The 15,723-nt window shown below is 51.0% G+C and overlaps 1 protein-coding gene and 1 non-coding gene across 2 annotated transcripts in view; one reads left to right on the forward strand and one right to left on the reverse strand.

The window, feature by feature from the left end:
• OTOA (otoancorin) overlaps positions 1-7,509 on the reverse strand; it is a 77,871-nt gene extending 70,362 nt beyond the window's left edge. Inside the window, exons 1-5 of the mRNA XM_066276847.1 lie at positions 7,427-7,509; positions 6,741-6,769; positions 6,600-6,630; positions 6,455-6,482; positions 3,271-3,358 (exon numbers count right to left, since the gene is read on the reverse strand). Coding sequence (XP_066132944.1) covers positions 3,271-3,358; positions 6,455-6,482; positions 6,600-6,630; positions 6,741-6,769; positions 7,427-7,502 — 252 coding nt within the window. The 5' untranslated portion in view covers positions 7,503-7,509. The remainder of the gene's footprint in view (positions 1-3,270; positions 3,359-6,454; positions 6,483-6,599; positions 6,631-6,740; positions 6,770-7,426) is intronic.
• On the forward strand, positions 130-205 carry TRNAT-UGU (transfer RNA threonine (anticodon UGU)). Its single transcript has one exon. It is a non-coding gene; the product is annotated as a tRNA-Thr (tRNA).
• Positions 7,510-15,723: the final 8,214 nt, after the last annotated feature.

Consider the following 15,723-nt stretch of genomic DNA (forward strand, 5'->3'; position numbering starts at 1 on the left):
GTCAGCACCATGGCCAGCAGCCCCGCCCCTGCCTCCCTGCAGAGACCACACACAAGCAGCTGCTGCACTTTCATCTGCTGGTTCTGAAATCTTTCACCAGCTGCCAACATTGATAAAAGGGTATTCCTGGCCCTGGCCAGTTGGCTCAGCGGTAGAGTGTCGGCCCTGTGTGAGGAAGTCCCGGGTTCGATTCCCGGTCAGGGCACACAGGAGAAACACCCATCTGCTTCTCCACCCCTCCCCCTCTCCTTCCTCTCTGTCTCTCTCTTCCCCTCCTGCAGTCAAGGCTCCATTGGAGCAAAGTTGGCCTGAGCGCTGAGGATGGCTCCATGGCCTCTGCCTCAGGCGCTAGAATGGCTCTGGTTACAACAGAGCAATGACCCAGATGGGCAGAGCATTGCCCCCTGGTGGGCATGCCGGGTGGATCTGAGTCAGGCACATGCGGGAGTCTGTCTGTCTGCCTCCCTGCTTCTCACTTCAGAAAAATAAATAAATAAATAAAAATAAAAGAGGGTGTTTCTCACAAAAATTCAGATTTCCGACTTCTCTTGGACACACAAAGGTATGGCCAGGCCGGGCACAGACCCGCGGCCTGAGGACCATGATCTGCTCACCACCCACCCCAGCCAGCCAGCCGACTTCGCCGTGGCCTGCCTCGTGCCTGCAGATGGTGTGAGGGTTCAAGGCCAGGAAGGTTTACCCCATGGGGGCTCCCTCCCGGGCCCCAAGCCACCAGGGCCGGACGAAAGTTCAGAAAGCATGAACCAATTCCCTCTGGCAGCCTCTCCCAAAAGACATCTTGTCTGCTATGTGGGGGATCTTTCCCTAAATCTCCCTTATAAATAGGGCTGCTCTACACAGGTGGCACCACATAACATCCTGGGCAAAGGCGGGCTCAGGAATCAGCCCGCACGCCAACCCCCCCACCCAGCCACCCGCTAGCTGTGTGGCCCAGCATGGGTGACTTCATACGTTTGCCAAATAAAATACAAGACGCCCAGTGAAATCTTAATTGCAGACAAACCGTGAATAATGGTTTCGCATAAGTATACTGATATATCCCTAATATTGCATGGGGCATATACTCACTAAAAAAAATAATAAAAAAGGATTTGTTGTTCTTCTGCAAGAGAAATTTCATTTCACTGGGAATTCTGTGTTTTTTATTTGCTACATGGGCCAAGGACCTCTGGGCCTCAGTTTCCCCCGCTGAAAACAGAGATAACAGTGGGCAGAGTTGTCCTAAGGGTGAGAGGAGTGGGAAACGTTTTTCACCGTCCCACACACGCCGGAAGTGGTCAGTCATGCCAGCAGCCACTGTGCTCCGTCCTAAGTGAGCCGAACATCTACCCTTAGTGTCTGTCCCCCCAGAATGAAAGGCCCACAAGGGGGGTGACAGGACTTCTCCACTCTCCTCTGCGGCCTCAGTGTCTAGAACAGCGCCTGGCAGACAGCCAACCATACCAAGTAAGGTAACTACTGAGTGAATGAGTGCACAGTAGTCTATACAGTTATATACAGTGTGTCTGTAAAGTCACGGTGCACTCTTGACTGGTCACAGGAAAGCAACAAAAGACGATAGAAATGTGAAATCTGCACCAAATAAAAGGAAAACCCTCCCAGTTTCTGTAGGATGATGTGGCAGCATGTGCGCATGCGCAGATGATGACGTAACACTGTGTATACAGCGGAGCAGCCCACGGCCATGCCAGTCGAGATGTGGACGGTACAGAGGAAAGTTCAGTGTGTTCTGTGGCTCGCTAAATTTGAATCTGTGACCAAAGTGCAACATGAATACCAGCGCGTTTATAATGAAACGCCACCATACAGGAATAACATGACTTGGTGGGATAAGCAGTTGAAGGAAACCCACAGTTTGGTGGAGAAACCCCGTTCTGGTAGGCCATCAGTGAGCGACGAGTCTGTAGAGGCTACACAGGATAGCTACCTAAGGAGCCCTAAAAGATCTGTGCGTGAGCCCACATCAAACTGCACTGAATAGGTATGAAACTGGGAGGGTTTTCCTTTTCTTTGGTGCAGATTTCACATTTCTATCGTCTTTTGTTGCTTTCCTGTGACCGGTCAAAAGTGCACCATGACTTTACGGACACACTGTATATGAAAATAGGCAGTGTATGTACGCACTAATCAGGTTTATAGATATATATTTCACGAGAAGCCAAACTGCTAGAGAGAACAGGGCCGGGCATAACGTCTCTGAAATGGCCTCCGACTGAAGAAGAACAGAAAGCCAGTAAATGCTGGCGGCTGGCGGCCGGCAGCGAGCAGGTATCCCGGTAACAAGTTAACCACCAGCTCTCGGAGGGTAGCTGATTGGCCAACGTCGGCTGATATTCTCACCGTCCTTACCAAGGGAGGAAACACGGAAAGGACCGAGATCTATGTCAGAACCGTACTCATCTGAGACGTGAATCCTTCCGCGGATCAAACAGCCGTTCTTGAAGACCGGACGACTATTCCCCTCGTTTTTCTGGGCTACTCGCGGCGCAATGGTCAAGACGGAACGCGCCCGTCCCCACCGCGCCCGGCGGCTCCCGGGGACACACCGCCAGGCCATCCATTCACGCGCCCGCGCGGCCGCTTTTCTTATGGAACAGTGACACGTGAAGAAAGAGACACGCAGGGACGGAGATACCGGTCATGATACCCAAAGGTCCTCTCTCCCGCCAAGGGCGGGCTGGGCCCCTGCCCTCTCAGGACAGCAGCCAATGGGCAGCTGGTAAAGCAGGAGGAAGTGTGGGACTTTCCAGGTCACGCCCTTAAAAGAGAAAATGCTCACCCCACACACACACACACACTTCCTCTTTCCCACCACCATCCCCTGGATTGGGGAACGGATGTGCTGCGTCAGCCCTCTGGGCCACCGTTCCCAAGGCAGAAGGAACCTGAAAGGTCTTCTGAAATAGATCCTCTCTGGGCTTTTCTGGGCTAGTGGTGGATTATGATGTAAGACAGGAATAAACTAAATTGTGTGAGCACTGTAATCGGGGGGAGGGGGGTCCTCCTTGTTACAGCAGCTCGGTTTAGTTAGACCCTAATTCACCATGCCTCCATCAAAGACGACAAAATGAAAGACAGACAAAGAACTTGTATGGCGTTCCAAGAAGAAAACCCGAAAGGACAGGTCTCCCTGCAGAAGTGGAGACTGGCTCTGCACCTCACCCCACTTCTTCAGCGCCCCTGGCCCGAGTCTGCCAGCCCCCGAGCACCAAGAGGGAAACATTAGAGGGACGGGTCTCAGGTGCCCACCTGCAGGCTGGGGAGGGTGAAGGCAACATTCCGTGAGTTCAGGTAGCCCAGGACGCTGTGGGTCAGGTCTGCCGTCCACACGTGGGAGCTGCAGGCAAAGACAGACGGAGGAGGTTATGGGGACGCTTCCCCTGGGACAATAACTCTACTAGCTGGGTGACCAGGGGGCCGGAGTTCAGAGAGGGCATGGAGACGGGGCTAGGGGTGCCGGAAGCTTTGTGTGCGGAAGCAGGAGACCTATGAACCGGGCACAGAGGGGTGAGGAGTACATGGGGAGTTGCTAACTCTAGGAATCGGTGTCTCGATCCCATTCCCCCAAAGACAGCGACTGATCTCGGAGCAGCGTGCAACATTCTCATTCCCACAGCATTCCACTTGAGTCGATGACAATTCAAACAGGTGAGCTTAAGAAAGTATCCTTACAAATTAAGTTTAAAAAAAAAACAAAACAGATGCTGGCCTGACCAGTCGGTGGCACAGTGAACAGAGCACTAGCTTGGGACGCTGAGGATCCAGGTTCGAAACCCCGGGGGTCAACGCGTCCAGCTTGAGCGCAGGCTCACAGACATGACCCCAAGGTCTCTGGCTCGAGCCCCAGGTCACTGGCTCGAGCCCAAAGGTCGCTGGCTTGAGCAAGGGGTCACTAGCTCAGCTGGAGCCCCTCCCTCAAGTCATGTATGAGAAAGCAATCAATGAACAACTGAGGTGCCACAACCACGAGTTGATGAGTCTCATCTCTCTCCCTTCCTGTCTGTCTGTCCCTGTCTGTCCATCTCTCTCTCTTTTTTCTATATTTACTTATTTATTTGAATACATAAATAAATATTTATAGGTATATAAGTAAATAAACAAACAATAACAGGTGCTAAGTGCATAGTGAGAGGCTGGAGTATCTCTGCGGAGGGAACACGTGGGCTCAGCACCCGGATATGAATGCTGGCTCAATCGCTTACCTGTGTGGCCGTAGGCAACTTACTGAACTGTGCTGTGTGTGCCTCAGTTTCCCTTTCTATGTTATGCAGCGAAGAACTGGGAGGATGCAATCTGTTCACACATGTCAAGTGCTGAACACACTGCCCAACAGCCCTGGCCAGGTAGCTCGATTGGTCAGAGTTGTGTGACACTTCAAGGTGGCGGGTTTAACTCCCCTGATCAGGGCACACACAAGAACCATCCAGAGAATGTATAAATAAGTGGAATGACAAATCTCTCCCCCCCCCTTCCTCCCTACTTCCACTCTCTCTAAAATCAATATAAATTAAAAAAAAAAATCACTGCCCTGCCCTGGCCAGACAACTCGGTTGGATAGAGCACCGTCCCAATGCGCAGAGGTTGCCGGTTCGATCCCCCGTCAAGGCACATCCAGGAACAGGTTGATGTCATCAACGCTCTCTCCCTCTCTCTCTCTCTCTCTCCCTCTCTCTCTCTCCTTCCCTCCCTCTCTCCCTCCCTCTCTCTCTCTCCCTCTCTCTCTCTCCTTCCCCCCTCTCTCCCTCCCTCTCTCTCTCTCCCTCTCTCTCTCCTTCCCTCCCTCTCTCCCTCCCTCTCTCTCTCCCTTCCTCTCTCTCCCTCCCTCTCTCTCCCTCCCTCTCTCTCTCTCCCTCCCTCTCTCTCTCTCTCCCTCCCTCTCTCTCCCTCTCCCTCCCTCTCTCTCCCTCTCTCCCTCCCTCTCTCTCTCTCTCCCTCCCTCTCTCTCTCTCCCTCCCTCTCTCTCTCTCCCTCCCTCCCTCCCTCTCTTTCTCAAGTCCATAAATAAATCTTTTTTAATTTAAAAAAGCACTGCCCAAGATATTTAAAAGGCACAGTTTCATTCATAATAGCCAAAAATTGGAAACAACTCAAACATTCAACTAACTGGTAAAAAAAAAAAAAAAGTCAACAAATACAGTCAATCCCATAAAAAAAGAGCCACTCGGGTGTTGGCTTCCAGAGATGGTGGAGTCACTGATGACAGGGGAGCGGTCCTGCGGTGAGCCATTAGAAGGCTTCCATCATCCCACTCCTGTCATTAGCACAGGGGTGAATGAACCAGTAAGTAAGTAAATAAATATCTTAGCCTGAAAGAATATATCTAAAACTGCCCACTGGAGTTATTTTCGGGAGAGGGGTGTTGACAGAGACCTGTCACTGTAACACAACCGGGGGCCTCTGCCATGGGGCCACAAGTCAGAGTTCTCATGTTAGATTAGGTGCTAAGCTCTGCCTCTCCACCAGACCCTCCGGAGCCCTGCCTCCTGTCCCTGGTGTCCAGCACCGGCCTCGCCTGCAGCACCCCACAGGACGGTGAAGGCAGTGGACCGTGGGACCACGCTGCTGGACACACACACCCCAAACCAGCACTTCCCCGCTGTGACCTCCCTGTGACCTTGATTCACTCTCCCTGTGACCTTGATTCACTCTCCCTGGGTCTCAGGGCCTTCTTCTGCCTAATGGAATAACAACAGGACCCACCCCGGGGGCACCTGTGAGGGTTGAAAGTGTTTCTATGCATAAAGCACTTAAAACAGTACCTGCCGCCTAGTAAGCACTCAATAAATGTTAGCTTCTAGGCAAGGGAAGAGAAGAATAAAAGTTTGTGGCACAAATGCGTCTACTTTAAAAACACTTGTGCCCTGGCTGGTGGGCTCAATGGTAGAGCATCAGCCCGGCATGTGGATGTCCTCGGTTTGATTCCCAGTCAGAGCACACAGAAGTGCCCACCTGCTTCCCCACACTCTGCCTCTCCTGCTTTCTCTTTCTCTCTCTCTCTCTCTCCCCCTCTCTCTCTCAACTCTCTCTCTCCCTCTCTCTCTCTCTCTCTCTCTCTCTCTCTCTCTCTCCCTCAGCCTCCCACAGCCATGGCTGGATTGATTCAAGCAAGTTGGCCCCAGGCGCTGAGGATGGCTGTTGGCCTCTGCCTCAGGCACTAAAAATTGATCAGTTGCCGAGCGGCAGAGCAATGCCCCAGATGGGCAGAGCATCGCCCCATAGGGTGCATGCTGAGTGGATCCCAGTCCAGGAGCATGGAGGAGTCTGTCTTTCTGTCTCCCCTGTTCTCACTTAATTAAAAAAAAAAATCTGTGCTTTGGTTGATGTTTTTTATAATAACTATGCATTACTTTTTACAATTAAGAGAGTTTCACTAAGAATTTTTATTAAAAACTCATCCCATCCCACCTTCCCTCCCCCCCATAGGGCAGGTTACCTTTGGAACTGTATGAGATCCAGTAATGCTACAATGGGAATAAAATGAAAAGAACACTTAGAAAGGAATCACGCCAGAGAGATCACAGTCACGTTCAGTGTGAAATTCTTGGAAGCAGCAAGCAGGGACCGAGGGAGGACGTTACCATTCAGATAGTTTCCGGCTATGATTTCTTCCTAAAAGGCAAAGAGAGAACATCTAGTATAACATCCAAACAATGGGCGGTTCCCGTAGAGAAGGGTCAGGTTTTCATTTCTTTATAAAAAAACAAAAACGGAATACTCACTGCCATTTTTTGCAACAATGGATGCAAATCTGTAAGAAAACCAACGAATGTATAACTAGAATTGAATTGTGTGACCTTCCGAGAGACAAACGTCAGTTAGGAAGCGTCCCCCTAAAAAATCAGCCGTGGAAGAAAGTTTTAGGGGGTTTTCATTATACCTGTTCCTGTACGTACCTTAGTGTGGTCAACCCTTTCTGAATAATCATGAAAATCCTACACACGTGGTCACACATGCATACGTGTACACGCGTGCGCGCACACACACACACACACACACACAGAGTCCAAAATGCTTTAAAGCAGTGGTCCCCAACCCCGGGGCCGCGGACCGGTACCGGTCTGTGGGCCATTTGGTACCAGTCCACAGAGAAAGAATAAATAACTTACATTATTTTCGTTTTATTTATATTTAAGTCTAAACGATGTTTTATTTTTTAAAAAATGATCAGGTTCCCTCTGTGACATCTAAGATTCACTCTGGACGCTTGTCTCGGTCACGTGATACATTTATCCGTCCCACCCTAAAGGCCGGTCCATGAAAATATTTTCTGACATTAAACCAGTTCGTGGCTCAAAAAAAGGTTGGGGACCCCTGGTTTCAAGCATCACACACCTAAATGGACCTCTCCCCATCCACCCCCTGAGGTGTGTGGAAACCCTGACAGTCTTCCTCCCCTGGGACTTACCCTGCCTGGAATTGGGGACTCCGTGGCTCAGAGAGAGGATGAGGAGAAGAGCGTAGGTCCTGGGTTCCTGAGACATCCTGCTGCCACTGATGCAAGCACAGACGTGATTCAGGTTTGATTTCTTAAATACAGTTCAGAAAACTCAGAAGACAAAAGGGGAAAATACCAAACGACCCAGAACCCTTTGAGGTTTTTTTTAAAAATAATTTTAAAATTCCACCTGCTTTGCTCCATGTAAACCTCTGTCTTTGTCTAAGACACAAGCGTCTCTCTACCATTTAAATTCTTTCCTTCTCCCCCCCCCATACCCCTCGATCAAGCAAAGAGGGGTTCTTAAAAGCATGGACTCTGTTATAGGGGACAAAGGATTTTTATCCAGAACGTAAAAAGAACTCTTACAGTTCTGTAAGAAGAAGATAGACCAATGGGGAGAAACAGAGAAAAGATAGAAAACACAGAAGCAAGCCATGAACAACTCAGGTGCCACAACCACGAGTTGATGCTTCTCACCTCTCTCCCTTCCTGTCTGTCTCTCTCTCACTAAATATTTATAGTGATGAATCTATCAGATGGCAAGAAAAAAATGTTTTAAAGTGGTCATGCTAAATGCTGAAAAGCATGCAAAGAAACTGAATCAGGCCCTGGCCAATTGGCTCAGTGGTAGAGCGCTGGCCCAGCGTGTGGAAGTCCTGGATTCGATTCCTGGCCAGGGCACACAGGAGAAGTGCCGTCTGCTTCTCCACCACCACCCCCCGCCTCTCCTTCCTCTCTGTCTCTCTCTTCCCCTCCCACAGCCGAGGCTCCATTGGAGCAAAGTTGGCCCGGGCGCTGGGGATGGCTCCATGGCCTCTGCCTCAGGCGCTAGAATGGCTCTGGTTGCAACAGAGCAACGCCCCAGATGGGCAGAGCATCGCCCCCTGGTGGGAATGGCGGGTGGATCCCGGTGGGGCACATGCGGGAGTCTGACTGCCTCCCCGCTTTTAACTTTGGGGGAAAAAAAAAGAAAAGAAACTGAATCACTCATCCATTGCCGGTGAGCAAATAAAATGGTGCAGGTATTCTAGAACATAGTTTATGAGCTTCTTATAAAACTAAACATGCATTCAACATACAGCCCAGCAACTGCGCTCTCACAAATGTATCCCAGAGAAATGAAAATTTACATTCACGTAAACACCTATACACAAACGTTTACAGCAGTTTTATCCATTATAGCCAAAAACTGGAACCGACTCGAATGTCCTTCCACTGGTGGGTGGTTGAACAGACCATGATGTGTCCACACCGTGCGACACTACTCAGAAATAAAAAGGAACTGGCTACAGATACGCGTTCTTTTGAAGGGACCTCAAGGGACTGATGGTGAGCGGGAAAACTCACTCGTGAAGGTTCCCTACTGTAAAGATAACAGGATTGAAAACAGACCAGCGTCTGGCATGGGAAGGTGAAAAGTGACATTTCGGGGCGCACAAAGGAGCCGTGTGGTCATGGAACGGTCTGGACCTTCAATGGGATAGTGGGTCCATGAATCCACCCACGTGACAAAACTATAAAAACTGCCTACAAACGCACACAAGAATCAGTGCACGTAACTGGCGAAATCTGAATGGGCCCTATGGGTTAGATCACACCATGGTCGTCAGTCTCCAGGCTTTGATACTGTAGCATTGTGATGCAAAATGTAACCACAGGGGGAAACTGGGTGAAGAGGAAACAAGGACCTTAACCTCTCCTTGCCTTGTACAACTTCCCATGAATCTATAATTATTTCAAAACAATACATTTTTAAAGCACTCAGAGGGGTGAAAAAAAATCACATTATGTGCACAGGAAAGGGAATGAGCTGATTTATGCAAGAATATGGATAAACCTCAAAAGGGTTATGCCAATCAAAAGCCCATCCACAAGGGTCTGGAGTGCATGCTTCCAGTTACAGGGCACTCCGGGACAGACAAAATCATCTACAGCCGCAGAAAACAGATCAGGAGTCACCTGGGGCACAGTTGGGGTACAGTGGGGGGGGGGAGTTTATGGCAAAAGAGCCCAAGGAAACTTTACCGGGTGAAATTTCTGTATCTTGATGATGGTGGTTGTCATGCAGATACGTAACACACACTTCTTGTCAAATCTTAATGAACGGTACACTTTAAGTGGGTGTGTTTTATTCTAATGTCAATTACACTGCACCAAAGCTGATTTCAAAAGAGAAAGGAGCCTGACCCGTGGTGGCGCAGCGGACAAAGCGTCCACCCGGAATGCTGAGGTCGCCGGTTCGAAACCCTGGTTTGGCGTGGTCAAGGCACATGTGGGAGTTGATGCTTCCTTCTCCTCCCTCTCCCTCTCTCTCTCTCTCTTTCCCTCTCTAAAATGAATAAATAAAAATCTAAAAAAGAAGAACAAGAGAGAGAGAGAGAGGAAGAGCGTGGACAGTGGGGCCCGACTGCTGGTCCTGAACCCCCGCTCTGCCACGGACGAGCCGTGTGGTGGCGCAGACCCTACCAAATCTCTCCGGGCTCTGTTTCCTCCCCTGTAAGATGCAGTGAATAACAGTCCCCACGTCACAGTATCCTCGGAAGGTACAAGGAGTTCACAGTAAGTCACAGGAGCCTGGCCAGGCGGGGGGGAGGGGCAGTGGATAGAGCATCGGCCGGGGACGCTGAGGTCCCAGGGTCGAAACCCCGAGGTTGTCAGCTTGCGTGCAGGCTCACAGACATGACCTCGTGGTCAGTGGCTTGAGCAGGGGGTCACCGGCTCAGCTGGCATCCCTCGAACTCGTCAAGGCACATATGAGAAAGCAATTAATGAACTAAGGAGCCACAGTGAAGAACTTCTCATCTCTCTCTCTCTTTTCTGTCTGTCTGTCCCTGTCTGTCCTCTCTGTCTCTCTGTCTCTGACTCTCTCACTAAAAAAAAAAATAAAATAATAGTAAATCACTTAAAACAATTCTTGGCACACATAAAGCTCTATATATGGGTTTATTAATTCTTTTTTTCCTGAAGTGAGAAGTGGAGAGGCAGAGAGACAGGGTCCTGCATGCACCCGACTGGAATCCACCCGGCACGCCCACCAGGGGGCGATGCTCTGCCCATCTGGGGCATCGCTCTGTTGCGACCAGAGCCATTCTAGCACCTGAGGCAGAGGCCATAGAGCCATCCCCAGCGCCCAGGCCAACTTTGCTCCAATGGAGCCTTGGCTGTGGGAGGGGAAGAGAGAGACAGAGGAGAAGGAGAGGGGGAGGGGTGGAGAAGCAGACGGGTGCCTTTTCTGTGTGCCTGGCTGGGAATCGAACCTGGGACTTCCACATGCCGGGTTCTACTATCAGCTTTACTACTGAGCCAGCCATATCTTTTTTTTTTTTTTTTTTTTTGAGATTTGGCCACTGTTACGTATCTGACTTGTACTCAGAGGGAGCCGGAAGCCCCGGAAGGGATCTCATCAGCACATGAGTCAGTGACACATTCTGACTTTCTAAAAGTGGGTTCACAGCCCCAGATGCTGTGTTGAGAATACCCTGCAGTGGGCATTGGCTGATGCAGGGAATCCCCGTAAGAGATGAGGATAATGATTTAATTACAGACGGCAGTGAGGGTTGTGGTCGGGGGTGGGAGGGAGAAATGGTTGGATTCTGGAGATATTTTGAAGGCAGAGCCGACACACTGGACATGGACCTGCAACGCATGAGATGCCCCCTAAGTATCAGAGTGGACATATCAGTCAGCAGGTGGGCATTCTGGTCTTTGAGTCTGTAGTACGGGAGCGCCCCAGGGTGGAGCTATCTGTACAGAGAATCCAGCGTTAACTGAACTAAACCCGTAACACTGGGCGAGGTGACCACGAGAGGATGCACCAGGAAAGCCTGGGGGAGCTCTAAGGGTGGGGGCTGGGGCGTTCCTTTTGCTAAGATGCCGGGTAAACCAACCAGAGCCAAGTTAAAGGTGGGTCATTCTCTAGAACAGGGGTCCCCAAACTTTTTACACAGGGGGCCAGTTCACTGTCCCTCAGACCATTGGAGGGCCAGACTATAAAAAGAAAACTATGAACAAATCCCTATGCACACTGCACATATCTTATTTTAAAGTAAAAAACAAAACGGGAACAAATACAATATTTAAAATAAAGAACAAGTAAATTTAAATCAACAAACTGACCAGTATTTCAATGGGAACTATGCTCCTGTCACTGACCACCAATGAAAGAGGTGCCCCTTCCGGAAGTGCGGCGGGGCCGGATAAATGACCTCAGGGGGCCACATGTGGCCCGCGGGCCGTAGTTTGGGGACCCCTGGTCTAGAACCTGGTTTCTTCATCAGATACACTGCAGAGAGAGAGAGAGAGAGAGAGAGAGAAACAGAGAGGAAGGAACCATGAACTTCAAAAACAAACACAAAAAGGACCAAGCCTTAGATATTTCCATTGCTGAGAGATTCTGTTTGGATCCCGTTTCAGGAAAACCATAAAAAGAAGCCTTCTGAGACAACCGGGGAAGTTTGAGCCCCAATGGGATGTTTCCAGTTGTTAAAGAATCGTTGTGAATACTTTCGAGTCTGGTAACAGAACGGTGGTTATATATATATATTTTAAAGGAGTCCTTCTCTTTTAAAGGAGGTTATGCTACTTTGCAAACAACAGCAAAGAAGAGAGGTGGCCCACTCCCGATGGCCACGAACAAGAGAACCTACTTACCCGGCTGGTCTTGGGCAGCTAGCTGCAAAGGCAAGCCGACCTCTACCCACCCCCACCCCCAGATTCTGAAAAGTTTATACAGAGGCCTTAACCGGGTTCAGACACGTGTTCAGTCCAGCGGACTCCCCACACGTGGCTCTCTCAAGGCGGCCTCCTGAGAAACACCCCCTCACCCCTGGGGGACCGTGAGCAGGGCATACATCCCAAGGACAGGGGCGGGGGGGGGGGTATCCAAACAAGGGTCAGCAAAATACAAACTCAAGGGCCTAATTCAATCAGCTACCTGGTTTTGTGCGGCTCATGAGTGAAAGATGGTTTTTACATTTTTAAATGTTTAAAAAAAAATCAAAAGAACAATACATATTTCTTGAGACACGAACATTTCATGGATGAGATTTAAATTTCAGTGTCCATCAATTAAGTTTTGTTGGAATACAGCCATGCTCATTCATTTAAATATTGTCAGGCCCTGGCTGGTTGGCTCAGCGGGAGAGCGTCGGCCTGGCGTGCGGGGGACCCGGGTTCGATTCCCGGCCAGGGCACACAGGAGAAGCGCCCATCTGCTTCTCCACCCCTCCCCCTCTCGCTTTTCTTTCTCTCTCTCTCTCTTCTTCTTCCACAGCCGTGGCTTGATTGGAGCAAGCTGGCCCCGTGCGGGTAGGATGGCTGCATGGCCTCAGCCTCAGGCTCTAAGAAGAGCTCGGTTGCTGAGCAATGGAGCAATACCCCAGCTGGACAGAGCATCGCCCCCTGGTGGGCATGCCGGTGGATCACAGCACATGCGGGAGTCTGTCTCTCTGCCTCCCTGCTTCTCACTTCAGAAAAATACAAAAAAAAAAAAAAAAGGAGTCCAGAGCTCCTAGGAGGTCAGGGAATTCCACTAGGCTCTCCTGGTTCTCGGGCAGCCCACATCCCAAATACAGAGAGCCCCTCTTCGCAGGGACTTGAAGGGAGACCAGTAAAACACATACTACGGCCCTGTTGGCTCAGCGGTAGAGCGTCGGCCTGGCGTGCGGGGGACCCGGGTTCAATTCCCAGCCAGGGCACATAGGAGAAGCACCCATTTGCTTCTCCACCCCCCCCTTCCTCTCTGTCTCTCTCTTCCCCTCCCGCAGCCAAGGCTCCATTGGAGCAAAGATGGCCCGGGTGCTGGGGATGGCTCTGTGGCCTCTGCCCCAGGCGCTAGAAGTGGCTCTGGTCACGGCAGAGCATCGCCCCTGGTGGGCGTGCCAAGTGGATCCCGGTCGGGCCGGGTGGATCCCAGTCGGGCGCATGCAGGAGTCTGTCTGACTCTCTCTCCCCGTTTCCAGCTTCAGAAAAATACAAAAAAAAAAAAACACCACATACTACATCTTTCCTGATGATCTCAGAGGCGCCCCCTCCCCATTCTTTGATAGAGATTTCCCTGCTATTGTCTGGCTTGTTTTGCAAATAGATTCTTTACCTCCCACAGGGTGGGGCAGGGTGTGGGGGGGGGGCTGCCACAGCCGGCTTTTGGAGAAACAGTTACACTCATTTTATTGCCCAGGGCAAAAACAAAATGACATATTTTGAAACCTCCAGGCAGCAAACGCTGCGCATTTCAAACTGGATTTCAAAGCGCTTTGTGGTAGATGCAATTCTGGCCCCACCAACCCTGCCCCCCCGGGACGGTATTTTCAATCTCATAATAACTCTTACTGGGTTTAGGTCTTTTTTTTTTTTGGACCTGGGAACCTTTGGCCCTGTTTTCTCCCTTTGGTCAGCTGCCCTGGGGCACTGGCCTCACTCAAAATTCTCCAGTTCCCCCAACAATGAAAGCTCTTGTTCTCACGGCTTCACGGTCTCTTAAATTAACTCTACGGAGAAGTTTACAATTACTGAAAACAGACACCTGCCCACCACTTTCTGTCTTCATTTCAAGGAAACCCCAGCCCACTGGTCTTAATTAAAAGGCCTTTGGGTCACTCTATTCGTAAGAGATTGGCCAACAGGAGTGAACGGCCAAAGAAGGACAATGGCGATTTGGGAGTCGATAGCTCTCTCCGTGGGCCTCACCCCACCCCACCACCACCCCACCACCACCCCCACCCCCGGACTGCAGAGGGGCAGGTGGGAATCAGGCAAGCAAGGACCACCTTGGCGGAACCTAAAATGCAGGTGGCAACAATCACCACAGACCTGAATCGAACACAGTCTCCCGAGAGAGTGGGAGCATCTGGGTGGGCAGGGAGACCGAGCGACCCTCAGCTTTCCTGGGACTGACGGACGGTCACAGGGGAACAACCAGGACAAGCTGCTCACCCTTATCGATGAGAAGCGATTCATCTTCTCTGAAACTTGCAAAGGCCCTGGGAAGTTCCTCCAGGGCTAGGGCATCCCCTCCCGGAGGCCAACCAACCATTCACAATGGCACGGGGCTCTACTGCTAGCAAAGCAGCTCCACTTACGACGTATACACCACGGGTACCTCGATGTGGCCCTGCAGATAGCAACTTGGAGATTTTTCCACACACCCTCCCCCCCCCAAAAAAAAACAAAACAAAAAAAGATACCATTTTCATTACTATAATGCAAAATGTGCTAACTTGTCTGGCTTGTAGGATGCCAGGCTGATTGAAGTGGACTTGGAGTTTATTTCAGATCTTGGTGTGGGAACGGCCAGGCTCACAAGGGGTGCAGAACTGCAGGGAAGGGGCCCTTTCTGAACCAGATGCACAGAGGAGGCCTGAGGTCTTGCCCCACCCAGCCTTGCCCCCGAAGGTGAGACTCAGGACAACCATTCCTTCTCTTAGTCTCCCGAGAACACGCTGGAAGGCTGAGGGTTTCACAGCAAAAGGAGGAGAGACAGGAGTCGTCTCCCAGAGCATCTGCCCTGTGCGGGGCCCTCCCTTCCATCAGCTGTTTCTATCAGCTCTGAGGGTCAGTCTTGCAGAGGAGTTCAGGGGACACGCAGGGGTCGCCTGGCAAGCGGAGGGCAGAGAGGGGTCCTCCTGCACCGCGACCTGGCTCCCCAGGAATAGCCCCAGCGACCACTGAATGAGACAGCACTGGGCAGGTAGATGTCCCTCCGCGCGCCTGGGCACTCACTCACCCTTGCAGAATCCTGGAGGCGGGTATTACCATTCTCTATTTCACAGATGAGGAACTGGGTTCTTATCTAGAAGGCCAAGTGACCTGCCCAAGATCACACGGCTACAAAATGGCAGAGCCAGATCCCAAGCCCAGAGCTCGACGAGCCCAAGCCTTGACCAGCTTTGCTCTCGCCGGCCTCTCCGCTCGGCAGCCCCAAACTTCAAGCGCCAGGTGGCTGGCACGCCGCGGAGACAGGAGCCAGAGCTGTCACATGGCCCGTCCCTGACTGGCTGGGCTGCTCTTGGGCAGATTCCTTAACCTCTCTGGCTTTCCTTGCCTCCTCTGTACAATGGGGGTGGCAAGCGTAACTCCCTCACAGACCGGGAACATTTTCCGAGTTCACAGAAACTATCCAGCGCGTTTGCGTTGCCTGCAGTCCTCCACATCCTGCCCACAGAGCTCTGAGCTAACACAGGCAACACGTGTCAGAACCAGAGCCCAGCACGGGGCACGCTTAGCCACTCAATGACTAGTAGCCATTATTATTATTATTATTATTA

Source organism: Saccopteryx bilineata, chromosome 4 (assembly GCF_036850765.1).
Source record: "Saccopteryx bilineata isolate mSacBil1 chromosome 4, mSacBil1_pri_phased_curated, whole genome shotgun sequence".
NCBI classification, from domain to species: Eukaryota; Metazoa; Chordata; class Mammalia; order Chiroptera; family Emballonuridae; genus Saccopteryx; species Saccopteryx bilineata.